The sequence below is a fragment of the Alexandromys fortis genome, unplaced genomic scaffold (genome assembly GCF_014885135.2).
Source record: "Alexandromys fortis isolate MF-2015 unplaced genomic scaffold, M_Fortis_MF-2015_v1.1 scaffold_65, whole genome shotgun sequence".
NCBI lineage: Eukaryota > Metazoa > Chordata > Mammalia > Rodentia > Cricetidae > Alexandromys > Alexandromys fortis.
Window position 1 is genome coordinate 9,060,010 of NW_026067986.1, and position 14,153 is coordinate 9,074,162.

Sequence of the window (14,153 nt, forward strand, 5' to 3'; positions counted from 1 at the left end):
CAGTCCCTGGACAATTCCAGGGAAGACCTCTCTAGACGGAGCAGCTAAGTCCAGTTGGTTCATTGCTCCTCACATAAGTGAGCAGTTTCAAACAGGGTCAGATCTTAAACACAGGCGATGAGGGCAAAGATGTGAAATTTTATATGAGAGCCTCTAATTTTCAGTGATGTTCACAATTCACATTTTTGTAAGATGGTGATAAAAGAACAAAGTATACCTGACATTGGCATTGGATCTGGTATGATCTATCAAGAAGAAAGATGATGATAACTTAACAAAGGACAGCTGTTATCTGAATTGGAACTGATATGTATTCTATCAAGAAGAGAAGGCTGCAGACACCCCAAGTCACTACCTCATTCCTTCTTCACCTGAATCTCCAGAGTTTCATAGAGAACTCATGAAATATTTATTTACTTAATTAAGCAGGAGTTAAGAAGGCACTAAATGGTGTAATGTACAGATAAATGTTATAATAAAAGCAATGTGCCTGTTTTTAATGATAGGACAATGGTGGTAGCTTTAAGTATTGAAAATATCCCCCTGTAACAAATTGGCATTGTAATACTTTTTAGGTATTATAAGCTACCTAAAACATTTTCTTAAATTTTAGATATTTAATTGACAGTCATGTCATTAAAGGAGATCTTTGCTCTATAAAATAAAAATGAAAAATGTAGACTTTTTCAAAAATTAAAACAAATGTTTCCACTATAGACATATTGGGTAGAAAGGATTCCTCCTATATTAATGATGCATGTATGTCTTGACAATACCCCAGTTTTCTACAAAGAATCAGTGGAAATTATATAAATGTAAAATTTTAATAGCATAGTATGCTTTAACCAGGAAAAGGAACTGCAGTCCGTCGTATTGTAGAACAGGCCTTCATCTGAATTCGAAACAGAAAATGTGTGGGTTTTGATTTGATGTTTTGAAGTAGAGTCACACTGTGGTTCCCTGGCTGGCCTGTAATTCACTTTGCGGACAAGATTGGCTTTGAACTCATAGAGATCTAACTACTTCTGCCTCCCAAGTGCTGGAACAAAAGGTGTGTGTGACCACTCACATTCTGTCTCTGCTTGGCTTTGCAGGTCTGTGGTCATCAATGAATCTCTGTAGCATTTATTTATTTAAAGGAAATGTTTGGCTTGAAATAGGCCATCACTTTTCTTGTGATTGTTTTTCTTGTGGCATATCTGTGCACTCTGAAGATGTATTGTTGTGACTGGTGTACTAATAACCTGAACGGCCAACAGCTAGGCAGGGAGGCTAGATGGGATTTTCAGGGAGAGAAAGGAAGAGGAATGTTGCGGGAGGTCCTTCCGCTCCTCCAGCCAATAGCCGCTGAGAGAAGGTGTTGCGGGAGGTCCTTCTGCTCCTCCAGCCAATAGAGGTAGAGGAATCTCGGCAAGTGAATTATGCCAGTGATATGCCAATGAGACATGGGGAAAGTTGGACACACAGAATGAAGAAAAAGATAAAAAGTCACACGGTAAAATGTAGATTAATAGAAATGAGTCAGTTTAAGTTATAAGAGCTAGTGGGACAAGCCTGTGCTAAGTCTGAGCTTTCATAATTAATAAGTCTCTGTGACATTATTTGGGAGCCTGCTAGCAGGACAGAAGGAGACTGGTTACATCTTTTAGATTTACCTTAAATTGCAAGAATTTCCATAGAGAGGTTCTAGTAACACTGTGTCCTGCTCTTCCTAATGGTACTATATCTCAAAGCTACAGCACAAATCACAGCTAGAATATAGATAATATGGCCAAAGCACAGAAAATTTCATAACCATCCTTCACCTTGCTGTAGAGACATTCCTTTCTCAATCTGTTCTCAGCTCTTCCTCATAACACCAGCAAACATCAATTAGCTTTGTTTCTATGATTTTGCCTGTGTGGGAGTACTAGAAATGTAGAATCACGGAACACTATGTCCAGGGACTGGCCCTTTCCCTCCTCTGCAGAATCATCAGGATGCTTTATGCATTGACAGCTCACATCTTTCCACTGCTAAATAGGGTTCTGAGGTTTAAATGTATAAAAGACTGACTATTCACCCACTTTTTAGGGTGATTGTAGTTTGGGACTGTTAGTAACTAGGAATTCATGCAAACAAACACATATGTGTGCCCTTTTGTAAACATTATCAGGTTTGTGTTCTGTGAAAATTTTAAGCTTTGATTTCTGTGTGGTGAGTTTCTAAGCCGTTCATGCAAGAGTTGGATGTTGCTTCTCAACAGACTCACAAACTGTTTACCCTGAGTGGCTTTAGCATTTAGTGTTCCCAGCAGCTCCACATGAGTCATGCCTTTTCCACATCCTCAGCAGCATTGGGAGGCTTTGTTGTAATCTTTCGGGGAGCTGTGGGGTAATGTCTCAGTTTGATTTTTCAACTACATTTTTTTAATAAATGCTACCACGGAATGTCTTGCCTATGCATATTTGTCATCTATATGACCTCCTCGTCAATGAAATGTGATTTTTGCCCATTCTCTAGCTTGATAGACTTTATACTGCAGGTCACTGAGGGTTCTTGACATGAGTCCTGTCTCCTCTGAGGTTTCCAAACAACTTTTCCTGGGCTTAGCTAGTTTTGTCATCTCTGTAAGAGTCTTTTGCACAATAGCAACCTTCACATTAGCTTACAGAAGACAATGGATGGCCCAATACTCATCAGCTGCTCTCAGCCCATTGCTATGATGGCTTTTTTATTTCCAGGCATCTGGCAGCTACATGGAGTGACTTTATTTAAGCAATTTCAATATCCATGAACATTTCACTTTGGGATTTTGAAGGTGGAGTAAAATCTGTTTTCTGCAGCAACTCTAAGATGTGACGGAGCACTGTGTACACTACAGTGACTTCCAGAAAAACTGAAAACCTGAATTTGTAACTTTTATTGCTTTAATTTAAACTACCTGTATTTGACATCTGTGTATTTAGTTGTGGAATTTACATGATGGGGGAAATGTCAGCAAGTATTTTGGAGAGGATAATTCCTTATTAATTACTAAAATACTTTTAAAATTCTTAATCTTAAAACATTTATGGAAACAGTCTTCAGAAAGAGGTCTTAGAGACTTAATCTAATTGAGTTTTAAATGATGACAAGACTTAAGTCTGGGTTTCTATTGTACAAAGATCATGTGACTTCAGTAGAAATATATGGTTTAGATAGTTTATGACAGAATCAAATGCTACAAAAGTGGATGCAAAGAGAAAACTTCTCAGGAAGGTAGAAAGTATACGTTTTCTTTTTCTCTTCTTTCCTTGTTTTGTTTTACATAATTAAACATCCAGGGTCCCTACGCAAGAATATAAAATGTACTTTCTTCACCTTTGGAGTGCTATGTTGTACGCTCCACAAACGCCACTTTCGAGGCAAATGGCAATGCTCTTGAATGGTTTTAGCATGCTTGACTATTCCCTGTGCTTTCAGCATTTGCATTCCTAGTATTTTCTTATAGCTTTGTTCCTCTCCTTCCACGTTTGATAGCATTCATTCAAGATACACTAACAGAAAGACAATGCTGATGTCAAACCCTATGGGCACTGTACATGCTGCCAAATCGTCCTTGAGAGTCATTGCCACATCCACAATAACACTGATTAGCTGTACTGTTCTCAGTCACGTTCCTGGGGCAGTGGTGGTGGTCGGTATTGTCACTGTCGTTACTGTCTTACTATTGGGGTGGGCACTTAGTAATACATGCTGATATTTATTAAGAATTCTAATTAAGAAACATTTCAGAGGATCCCAAGGAAGCTGCTTTCTATGTTCAAGGCATGGATGAAATAAAATTGAGCTTATTGGCTTGGTGAAAATGCAAAAAGACTGTTTTATCTTAAAATAGAAATGATTTTTAGGAATATCAGCTTTAATATTCTCAAACATACAAACAAAGGCATCTGCAAACCACATGTTGAGAAAGCAGAGGGATATGCAACTATGGTTTATTTGAAATGGGCTAAGTTTCAAAAATAGTGTGGTCTCCATATAAAGTTCCCTCTTGTCTGTAGAATGCTGCCTTGCAGTGATAAGCATATTTTTCAGATGAAATATTCTGTAACGCTTACAAATCCCAAGTAGATCTTATGATGCCACATAAACACCATATGAACTTGCTTTTTAAGAGCTCTAAAATGTAAAAGATGCGGCTACTTGGGGTAAATTTCAACAATGTATTTTCCATCGAGATAAAAAATTACTAGGTATCTGTTATCCACCTGATACAAGTAATAGGTATGAAATAAACAGGTATTTTTTCTCAAAAAGTTTGTAAAATCAAAAATATGAATCACCTAATTTTCTATTTTTGAGAACAAGGCAAAAATAGAATCTAAATGAGTTTAGCTCTGCTTCCATTTTAATCCAATAGCACTGTTGAGGTTGGCTGGTTTTCCATTGACGTATTCAATGGTTGCAATATGCACTCAGAATTCACATCATAGGTTTTATAGCAGAACTCGGACTTGGCTATGAAAATGAGCTCACACTCATAAGCAAGACACACGGTTTTCCTTCAGATGTTGGGTGATTCAGGAATTGTTGCATGACTCAGAATTTCCTAAGTGCCCTTACATGCTAAGAACTTCAGAATTCATTCATAGTAACACCCCCCCCCCCACACACACACACGGGGAAGAGGGCTCCACATCACTACTTATGCTAAGTGTTCTGAATAATAAACATCAAGTCAAAGTTCAAAGAACTGGGAACATTTTAAGAAGGCATACAGCATTTGTTCCTCAGCTGAAGACATGTCTTCACTAAATTCCTCATATTCCAAGAAAACCTAGGCTCATTGTTCCTCTTTGCATCATGCAGACATTTGTCAATAACTTTTAAATTAAAATTTAAAATAAACTAAATGACTTTGAGATAAATACAAATAGATAAAAGTAGCCAAGGAAATTTGCATGCGAGCTTTTGCCAACGAACAAAAGCATTTAGTTAGGATGAAATTCTGAAGCCTGTTCTCACGGCAGGATGAATCTATTAGTGGTGCAGTTAAGTATTTGCAGGCCTTATTCCTTTCCACATACTTTGTTAATGCCGGAAACAAGACAATCCCTGGCTTATAAAAGAGAACAAACCACCCTAAAACATCTGGCATACTTACACACTTTTCGCTGTCAAATACATAACACAAATGTTTATTTGACTCGGAGTCTTTGCATATGAAAGTGAATATCCTCTTGTCGGTTTTATCATCTGCGCAGAATGATATTCTATGAAGCTGGCAGTTATGTTGGACTTCCTGTGAACAGGAACGGAAACAAACGTAGTTGACTGTATTTTCTTCCACTTTTTGAAACGTCCGCTGCATTAATAAGACACCTCACCGTTCTGAAAGTGCAGCGATAACCTGTCAAGTCTTGCTCTTGGAATTGCACACGCCTGAATTTACACAAATCCGAACATAACGGAGGCGGAACGCCTGACTCATGGTTGGAACAAGACATTCGCTGCGACAGTGCACACACCAGTGCACACACCAGTGCACACAACAGTGCACACACCAGTGCATGCTGGAGAAAGGAGGATTGATCAGTGGCTCGCAGCATTTCTAGGCCACTTTGTAGGATTCTGCGATCTTACAAAGGATCTTTAAAAACCATATTCTTCACACCTTGAACATTTACATAAGAGTATACTTAGCCCCAAAATATTAAAAACATTTCCAAAGGTTTATAGAAAAAGAACAAATTCTGCCAAATTCTTTGCACTTTGTGCTTCTGGTAATAATTAGCACTATAGTCTAGAAAAGAAACACCTCTGTGCAAGTTTACACGAGGCCCAATAACAACTCACTCATAGTTCTCTTACTAAATATCAGGTCCATATTGTTATTCACTCAGGACTCGACCTTTTCTGTCGAGGAAGGTCATCCTTGCAACTTTGATAGCATAAGAACTTCAGAATTCATTCATAGTACACCCCACACACACACACACACACACACACACACACACACGGGGAAGGGGGATCAGCATCACTGCCTGCAGATGATGGAATTACGACTTCTAATGGGCAGAAAGACAACTACGGAACCAGACAGACAGAGCAGTAACATGAGAACACACGCACACACAGAGACCCATCCATCACTGAATTATGAAACTCAGTATTAGCATCAATATTATCTATTCATCACCATAGTTTTCTGAAACATGTTGGGGTTAGAAAAAATCTTATGTTTTACTTAATCATAACTGATGAAATAAAACACAATCAATAATCATTCTGTTTTCTATTCTAGCTACACGCATCCTTTATTTCAAAGTGCATTATAACACACAATGTCAGTAAGAACCTCTGGTCCTCGCAGTATTTGGTGGACGTGTAAAAGATTAGTGATGGGAGCTATTATAATTGTATCCAAGACTGACTAGATAATTATCTTTCTAGTTTTAAACCCCAGAGTGTCTGCTAGAAACATTTCCCTCTGTATTTATCACAGTTGAATCAGAAACTCAAAGACTGTCTCAAAGTCAGGAGCAATGATGCCTTAGAATCTTATCTTTTTGCATTTTACACTCATGCTTGCTTTGATTTAACCTATCACTCTTATTTCTAGTTTGTTTAACAGACTGAAAATAAGAACTTAAATGCCAGAGATAACAAATGCTAAGAGAATTCATCTGCAGCAAAGCATCGCCTGAGGGGCAGCTTAAGGACAGGTCACCAAGCGAGTTAAGTATGAAACACTCTCTTGACGGTTTCCATCCGACCTTTTCTTTATTCTTCGTTTTCATTCTATATTCTTTATTTTCTTGGTGATTTCCGTCTCTCATTCGTGATGTTTTTCTTCTAACTTCTTCATTCTTGATTTTTTTTCCTTCTAACTCATTTTAACTCTATTCTTTCCATTACAGCTTATATGCCCCAACAAAATATTTCAGGCAATATAAAAATTATACTGCAGTTACAGTATATATTCTGTGTTTCCGTGAATGATTACAATGAACACAAGTAAAAAATAGAATGGTCTCCATGTTCTTTACAAGATTAAACATTTTATGTAATACAGGTTAAAAAAAAAAAGAAAACAATTTATCCCAAGAACCTAAATACATTCATACCCAAGCAACTTGTTATAGATTAGCCATGTAGGTAATCAAGATACTCTTCTCAGTCAGGTCTTTTAATGGCAGGTTGTATTTTTCAGTTACAAAGAAAGGACCAGTTATTTTATTTCTTATCTTTAGAGGTAATCTTATAGGAATCTTAAAGGAATCACAAACCTAAACTTTTATACATGAAAAGAATTAGCCGTGTTTTGAGTCTTTAATGTGCATGCCCATTCATCAATAGTTTCTTATGTCAGGAGATTGAGGTCAGAAATGGGTATAAGGAATTGATAATCATCCTTGGTCATCAATCAGTCCTAGCAAGAAAAGTACATCAGTGATTAATAGTTGGGCTTCTTTGTACTTTGACCTCAGTTTTGTGTCCTCGCGAACTTTTAGATTGTTTTCTGGGGGTTTTCATCTCAAAGCTATTATTGAAACATCTGCTCTATCCTGAAGGTATTTTAGAGCTTTGTTCCAGCTGATGACGCACACCGAAAGCTGTGACTGTATCTTTCAGCATTAAGATGAAAGGAATTCGAGCTGGCTTTGCTCCTGGGACTCAATCGTTTTTCTTAGTCGTTAACCTAAGCCACAGTCTATATGGCTCCTCAAGAGAAACCCATGTGTGTGACACTTCCTTGTTTTATTTTTTATCATCAAAACTCTATTTAAACTAACATTATTGCCGGGCGATGGTGGTGCACGCCTTTAATCCCAACACTCGGGAGGCAGAGGCAGGCAGATCTCTGTGAGTTCGAGACCAGCCTGGTCTACAGAGCTAGTTCCAGGACAGGCTCCAAAGCCACAGAGAAACCCTGTCTCAAAAAACCAAAAAAAAAAAAAAAAACCTAACATTATTACAGCTTAGGAAGGAGTCATCTTCATAATAATCCACAGGTAAAAACACCCAGGAGAACGGGATGTTTCCATGAGATAAACACAGTATATTATAGGCAGTGGTGATCTCACCACACCCATTCACACCATACCAGATACCAGAGAAAGATAGCAGCAGTAAACACATAAAGGCACAGCAGAAGAAAATCACATTCCATTCCAGGGTCTGTGGTCTCAGTGCCTTGCCTATCTGAGATTCATCCATCAGGGAAGTACCTCCTGGTGGGCTGACTCCTTGGATGTCAGTTGCCACCTGCTGCTCCTTTGACAAGGTCACACTGGCACTTGCCCTTAATCTTTAGACCAGCAACAAGTTGAGTATGTCTCGGACTTTTTCCTATATTTAGCCTGATAGCGCAATGATTTTTTCACATTGACACATAGTTTTGTTTTAATATAGTCAATCAAATAACAACCCTGAGCTATACGGCAGTCTCTAAATTCTAATAGCTAGTATATATCATTAATAACTATATGACAATGTTGGTGATACATTTCCATCTTATCATTATATGGTTTAGAAAAAAGACCTAATGACTTTATATTAGTATACATTTTATACTAATCTTATAAATTTTATAATTCATAAAAATATAAATTATATTTATACAGTTCAGAAAAAATGGTTTTTTCTTCTTATTTATAGGATAATCACAACATTTCTATAGCTAGTGGTGGAATGTGCCATTTTTCATCCACTCAGCAGCCAGTATGGTCACAGAAGGCATTTAGTTATAATCATTCCCACATTATCCTAATATTTGTTGATATTGGTGTGATGGTTTATGGGAACTATTACCATGAGATAATCCCAGAATCACACTAAGAAACAGGCCTTTGTTCATATCAGTAGGATATCATATTGATTACATTGTGGAAAGAGCTATGTTAGTGATGGGTGAGACCACCCCTGGGCAGAATATCCTAGAATGCATAAAGCAGAGAAGCTATAAACATGCCTTCATAGTTGTTTTCTGTTTGTGGAACTCAGAGCTTCTTGTATTTAGGCCTAACTTGTTTTCTGTATAGAGTTAGACAGTCCACCTTGTGATAAAATTCATGGATATTAAATCCAGAACTAATTTTGTGAGATGTGCTAAAGAGATTTGGGAACACCACCAACAAAACGCACAGCGAGGAAACACACATGCTTATAATCAACATCTTTGATTACAGCTGAAATGAAAAGATCAATTTGTGTTTCTCTGGGTCCTCTGTTTCCAGAACCACACACTACACGTAGAGAACAGCTAAGGGGAGTAGAAATGAGAAAAGCATAGGCGCTAACTGCTACAGAGATTGCATTTATTTCAATTTTTACCCATCCAAGTGGGAAAAACCTAGTATCTGTATAAGAAAGACTATTTCTTGACTAGTAGTGTATTTTAAAAATCCCATTTTTATTTATAGATAGATACAAACCATTCTACTGCCCGAAGAGCTCATTCCCAATACGATAAACTATAATTATATCAGAAATGCTTAATGAAATATACAGAAGCTCATTAGTTTGAGGCTGTCTGCCTATTTCAGTTCTTGCCTAACAAATTTGCAAGCCAAGAGTATGTTAGCAGCCTAACTTTACGTATAACAGAGCAACTTCTTCAGCCAATTACATACAGCTGGGTTTTAACCAACCATTGGCAGCCAGCTCGTGATACCGTATCTAAATAAAGCAGACATCTAGCTGCCGCCAATTAGAAAATCTCCTTACCATATTCTTACTTGGTCTCTAAGGCTTATTGCTCATGCTGGTGAACTATTCTGAGTATTGTCTGACTTATGACATATTATATTGCAGTGGCAAGAATTAAGTGGGGGCGGTGGTTGGGAGCTGGAAGAAACAAAGGGGTTGGGCAAGAAGATCAACTAAAACTAACAATATAAGAAAAAAAAACAAAGGAAGAAGGATGACTGGTAAGAAAGGCTAAAAGTATAAAATGTAGAAACAATGAATTTAAATAGAAGGCCCCTGAATTGGTAGATAAAGCTGCACCTAGGAAACATAAGTCGTTAAATGAAAATCCCTGTGTCAGGGGTAGGCTAGCTCCTATGAGTGGTTGATTCAGGATTCCCCTGAGAACCCCAAATAAAGAGGGATCACCACTGTTGTTGGATGTCTAACAGAACTAGATGGATAGACCTTATTGCTGAAAATGTCATAGTGTCAGCCAGAGGACATAGAAAAATCAAGTTTTCTTCCTCCTGGTTTGCCTTCATGGTGTCAGGAGGTGCTGTGCAGGCTGCTAAGGAAGAATTGCTATCCAGTCTTCCACAATTGAATCTTTGCAGGCTGTACTATCCACTGGACTGGCAGATGAGCTCACTGGTACAACTTTACCAAATCTATATTACAGAGACAACCAATTACTTTCTAATTGGATTTGAAGTCTGCACCAGAGGAGAGAATTCCTGTCTGGCATTGTAGTCCCATGGTCGAAGCCTTTAGCCCCAGAAGTCCTATAAATAAATCCTAGTAAGAAAATTATGGCTGCGGTTTACTAAATGGACATAATGTGTCAACAAACTACCTCCTAAATAACTAAATTTACGCCCACAGATTAATGGCATCCATTTGGACCAAGAAAGCTTCCTTTGCACTGCAGTGGTAGCTGCAGGGACTTGTGGTTGCTGAGATGATGAGACAGAGTAATTGCCGAGTACTCCTCTGTAAGTTACACATCTATATTACTTCCTCCAGGACTCAGGGGGCCTCACAGAGGATGCAAGGATGACAGAGCCATAGGAAGGGATGGAGAGATGTGGAATTACCAGCTTCTGGGGTATGGCGTGCTTGTTGAACTCAGAACTCAATGCAGCTCTAATTACCTACGCAAGACCAGCACAAGCTTGGTCCTAACAGAAATCTTGAGAGTAGTTGCAAAAAACACACAATTCCAATCACTTCAACAGGATCTAGAGAGAGTCTACGGTGAAGGGAGAGAACTTTCCCTCGGGTGAATAGCATATAATACAGTGAGAAGCCCCTTGTCATGTTCCTGTAAGCGCTACGAGTAAAACTCATTGGGGGAAAAGGAAGATGGAAGTAGAAGGGGCACTGATTGGGGCAAAGAAAGGGAACTGTTGGGAGTAGGAAGCAATTAAGAAAAGGTGATTGCAATAACCAGGATTAAAATATATTGTATACAAGTTTCATTCAGTTATAATGAAATTCATTATTATGTTTAATTAATATATGTTGCTACAAATATGAAACTTTGTCTTAAAATTAAAAATTGGAGATAAGGCATTTATATGGGTAATACAACTCATATAAAAGCATTGTATGATCCTTAATTCAATCTGGTGTCCTTTTGAAAAACAAAACAAAGCAAAAAAACAAATAAGAAAAACCCAGGCATACAAAGCATCTCAAGTATGTGCGCACATGAAGATACAGCTGTGCCAAAGGAGGAGGCTAAAGGAGAAGCTGAGTTTGTGGACATACGAATATTGAGATTATAGGTTCACAACTACAAAGGAAACAAATCGCCATTGCTTAATTTATCCAGACTTTGGCATTTTGTTATATCATCCCTAGAAAACTAATAAACAGCAATTGAATCCACACGAAAGGACATTTTAACACTGCACAGCTTTTGTCTTCTTTCATACCCAGCAAACCATACCATATGCATCTTGCACATAGAGGGATAGAAATCACTAGATACAGGCACTACCAGTACTGAATCTACTTTATATAAGTTATTATATGTGGGGCATAGGCTGCAGGTAGACAATACCAAAATTCCAAAAGTTCTTCCCTTTCTCCAAATTGCTACACATGTTTAAATAAATCGCCAAGCACCAAACATCTAAAGTTGGTAATAAATGTTAAATATCCATGAAAATAGATGTAATTGACACTGATTGAAGAATAGGTCCACATAACCCTCAAAAAACAAGCCTTACCTTTGTTTTGGGTTCAAGAATTTTTACTCCGTAAATTGATATTTGCAATTCAACTTTAGGAATCTTCTGGCCTTCTGATTTCTTGATGTGTCTTGCAAACTATAAATAACAAAAACATTCACAAAATTGTGATTCCATGACTGTGGAATATGAACATAAATGGACATTTGGCGTTTGTGTCTGTAACCAACATTCATGAAGTCAGGGACTACCCATTACAAAGCATTCTGTAGAAACAGTTCTGCTCAGTAACCCTCTCTGTCTGTAACCGTAATTCAGATTCATTCGCAGTGACTTGTGTTTTCTGATTCCTTTGGATTTTTGTTTGTTTGTTTGTTTGTTTGGCTTTTCTTTTTGAGACAGGCTCTTTTTCTGTATTCCATGTCAGCCTCAAAATCATTATGTAAATTCAGCCTGCGATCATATTTATAACAATCCATTACCTTAGACACTCAAGTGTTGTGATTTCAGATATGAGACACTATGCCTAGCTGATCCTAATCATTAAACACCACCAACAACACCCTTCTAAACAATGCCCAAACCTTGACTTTCATACATTTTAACATGCCACTTAAAGGGTTGAATGTGTACCAACCAGCAAAGAAAGCATGCGGGAAAACTAGTACTGAGTTCCTCATTTTGAGATAATTTTATTTTAAAGTGTTCTCAGAATTTAAAGCTGTTCACCTGCTGTTGAGTGACAGCTACCTAGTTGTGTACATGACCTATCAGTCAAACCCACAAAGATGACACCAACGGACACATCTAGACCAAAGCTGAGAGCTCCAGTCATTTTACCATGAACGACTCCTTTGTGGGGACAGATGTGGTCTAGAATCACAAACGCAGCCAGCATCTTGTAGGCACCGTGGTTTCTACCTACTTTCATAGCTGTCGTATCCCGTCTTTCAACTCATTTAAAGCACATGTTTACAACTGTTTGGGTCTTTGTAAAATCTGAAGAATATCATCCTACTCTCACGCAGAGGAAGTTTCTGCCTGTCTCTCCCCAGCTTCTCCAGATTTAGTGGGAGAAAAATTATGAATCCCAACTGAATTTTAGTATTAAACAATAGACATGTTTACAAACTTAATATTAGAATACATACAGATATTTACCTAAGCACACACACACACATATACACACACACAACATATATGTCCTGTTAGAATAAGTATGTCCTGGGCAGTATTTTGTAATCCTTTTTAGTTTAATTGCTATTTACTTGAATCCACGGTTCACTGGATGTCCCAATTTCTGTCCAACTCCCCATTTTGTTTAGTTTACTGGATATTTTGCTTTCTGGTGGCAACCCCTCTCACCCCCTATTTTCTTTCTTAGTTCCTTCCCTTCATATGACTTTTTAAAAAAAGACGGAAAGAAAGGAGACTTTTAAAGTAGTAGGATTGCACACCCCACTGCCAGGGCTTCTACCACTCATTTGCAGCATATGGAAAGTCCTTTGAACTGGATTCTAAAGGATCAGATGTGAGGTCGGGCAGAGCTCCAGGGCTCTGGTGTGTCCTATTTATTTGCATTGCGCAATCCATTCTAATCTAGGGCAGATGTGCGCGTGCATGGTGGTTGTTCCCGGGGCAGAGTGTGCAAAGCCTTCTTCTTTATGTCTTTGCACTGCCGCAGAGAGGATCACAGTTAATGCTTACAGGAGTGCCTTCAAATGTCTGCCTTCGAATCCCAGCCGCTGTTACTCGTTTTGTACCCACTTTGGGTGGCATACTTTTCCAGTCTGCTTTTTTTCCTGTGTTCCTTTGACAGAAGCTCCTTCATTATTATTGTTCTCTTGCCTCTAGAAGTCTCACAGTGTGCACATGACACCCAATGTATGCCAAATACTTCTCAGTCTTTAAGAGACATGTTTTGCTTCCATGCAGTGTTATTCCTCAAATATGCACGCTCCCTCAAAGCGTGCATATTAGCTGTCTTTCCCAATGGTAGTATACTTTTGACTCAGTATAATTAAGGTTTCCGTGCATGAAACACTAAAAGTACCGGTGGGTCTGTGTTCTGTACTTATTGAAGGATACCTGAGATAAACCACCCTGGGCTGCTTGCAGGGCCTCGCAGTCACTTCCAAGGGCTTTTCGCCATCTGAAAACAGCAATTCCTGTGACCTCAGATATGAATCCCATAACCTTGTGTTTTATGAAAATATTGTTACAAAAGTCAGTAATTTAAAACTTGTCTGTTTAGAAAGGAAAAAATGAAAGGAAGAAACGAAGAAAGAAAAGAGAGTGTTG

At 38.2% G+C, this 14,153-nt stretch overlaps 1 protein-coding gene across 3 annotated transcripts in view; it reads right to left on the reverse strand.

Annotated features, from left to right (window-relative positions):
- Gulp1 (GULP PTB domain containing engulfment adaptor 1) overlaps window positions 1-14,153 on the reverse strand; it is a 210,703-nt gene that overhangs the window by 19,182 nt on the left and 177,368 nt on the right. For all 3 annotated transcript variants that reach the window (XM_050159174.1, XM_050159173.1, XM_050159172.1), the window contains 2 exons: window positions 11,892-11,990; window positions 5,129-5,266 (listed from right to left, as the gene is read on the reverse strand). In XM_050159174.1, the coding sequence (XP_050015131.1) occupies window positions 5,129-5,266; window positions 11,892-11,990 (237 nt within the window). The remainder of the gene's footprint in view (window positions 1-5,128; window positions 5,267-11,891; window positions 11,991-14,153) is intronic.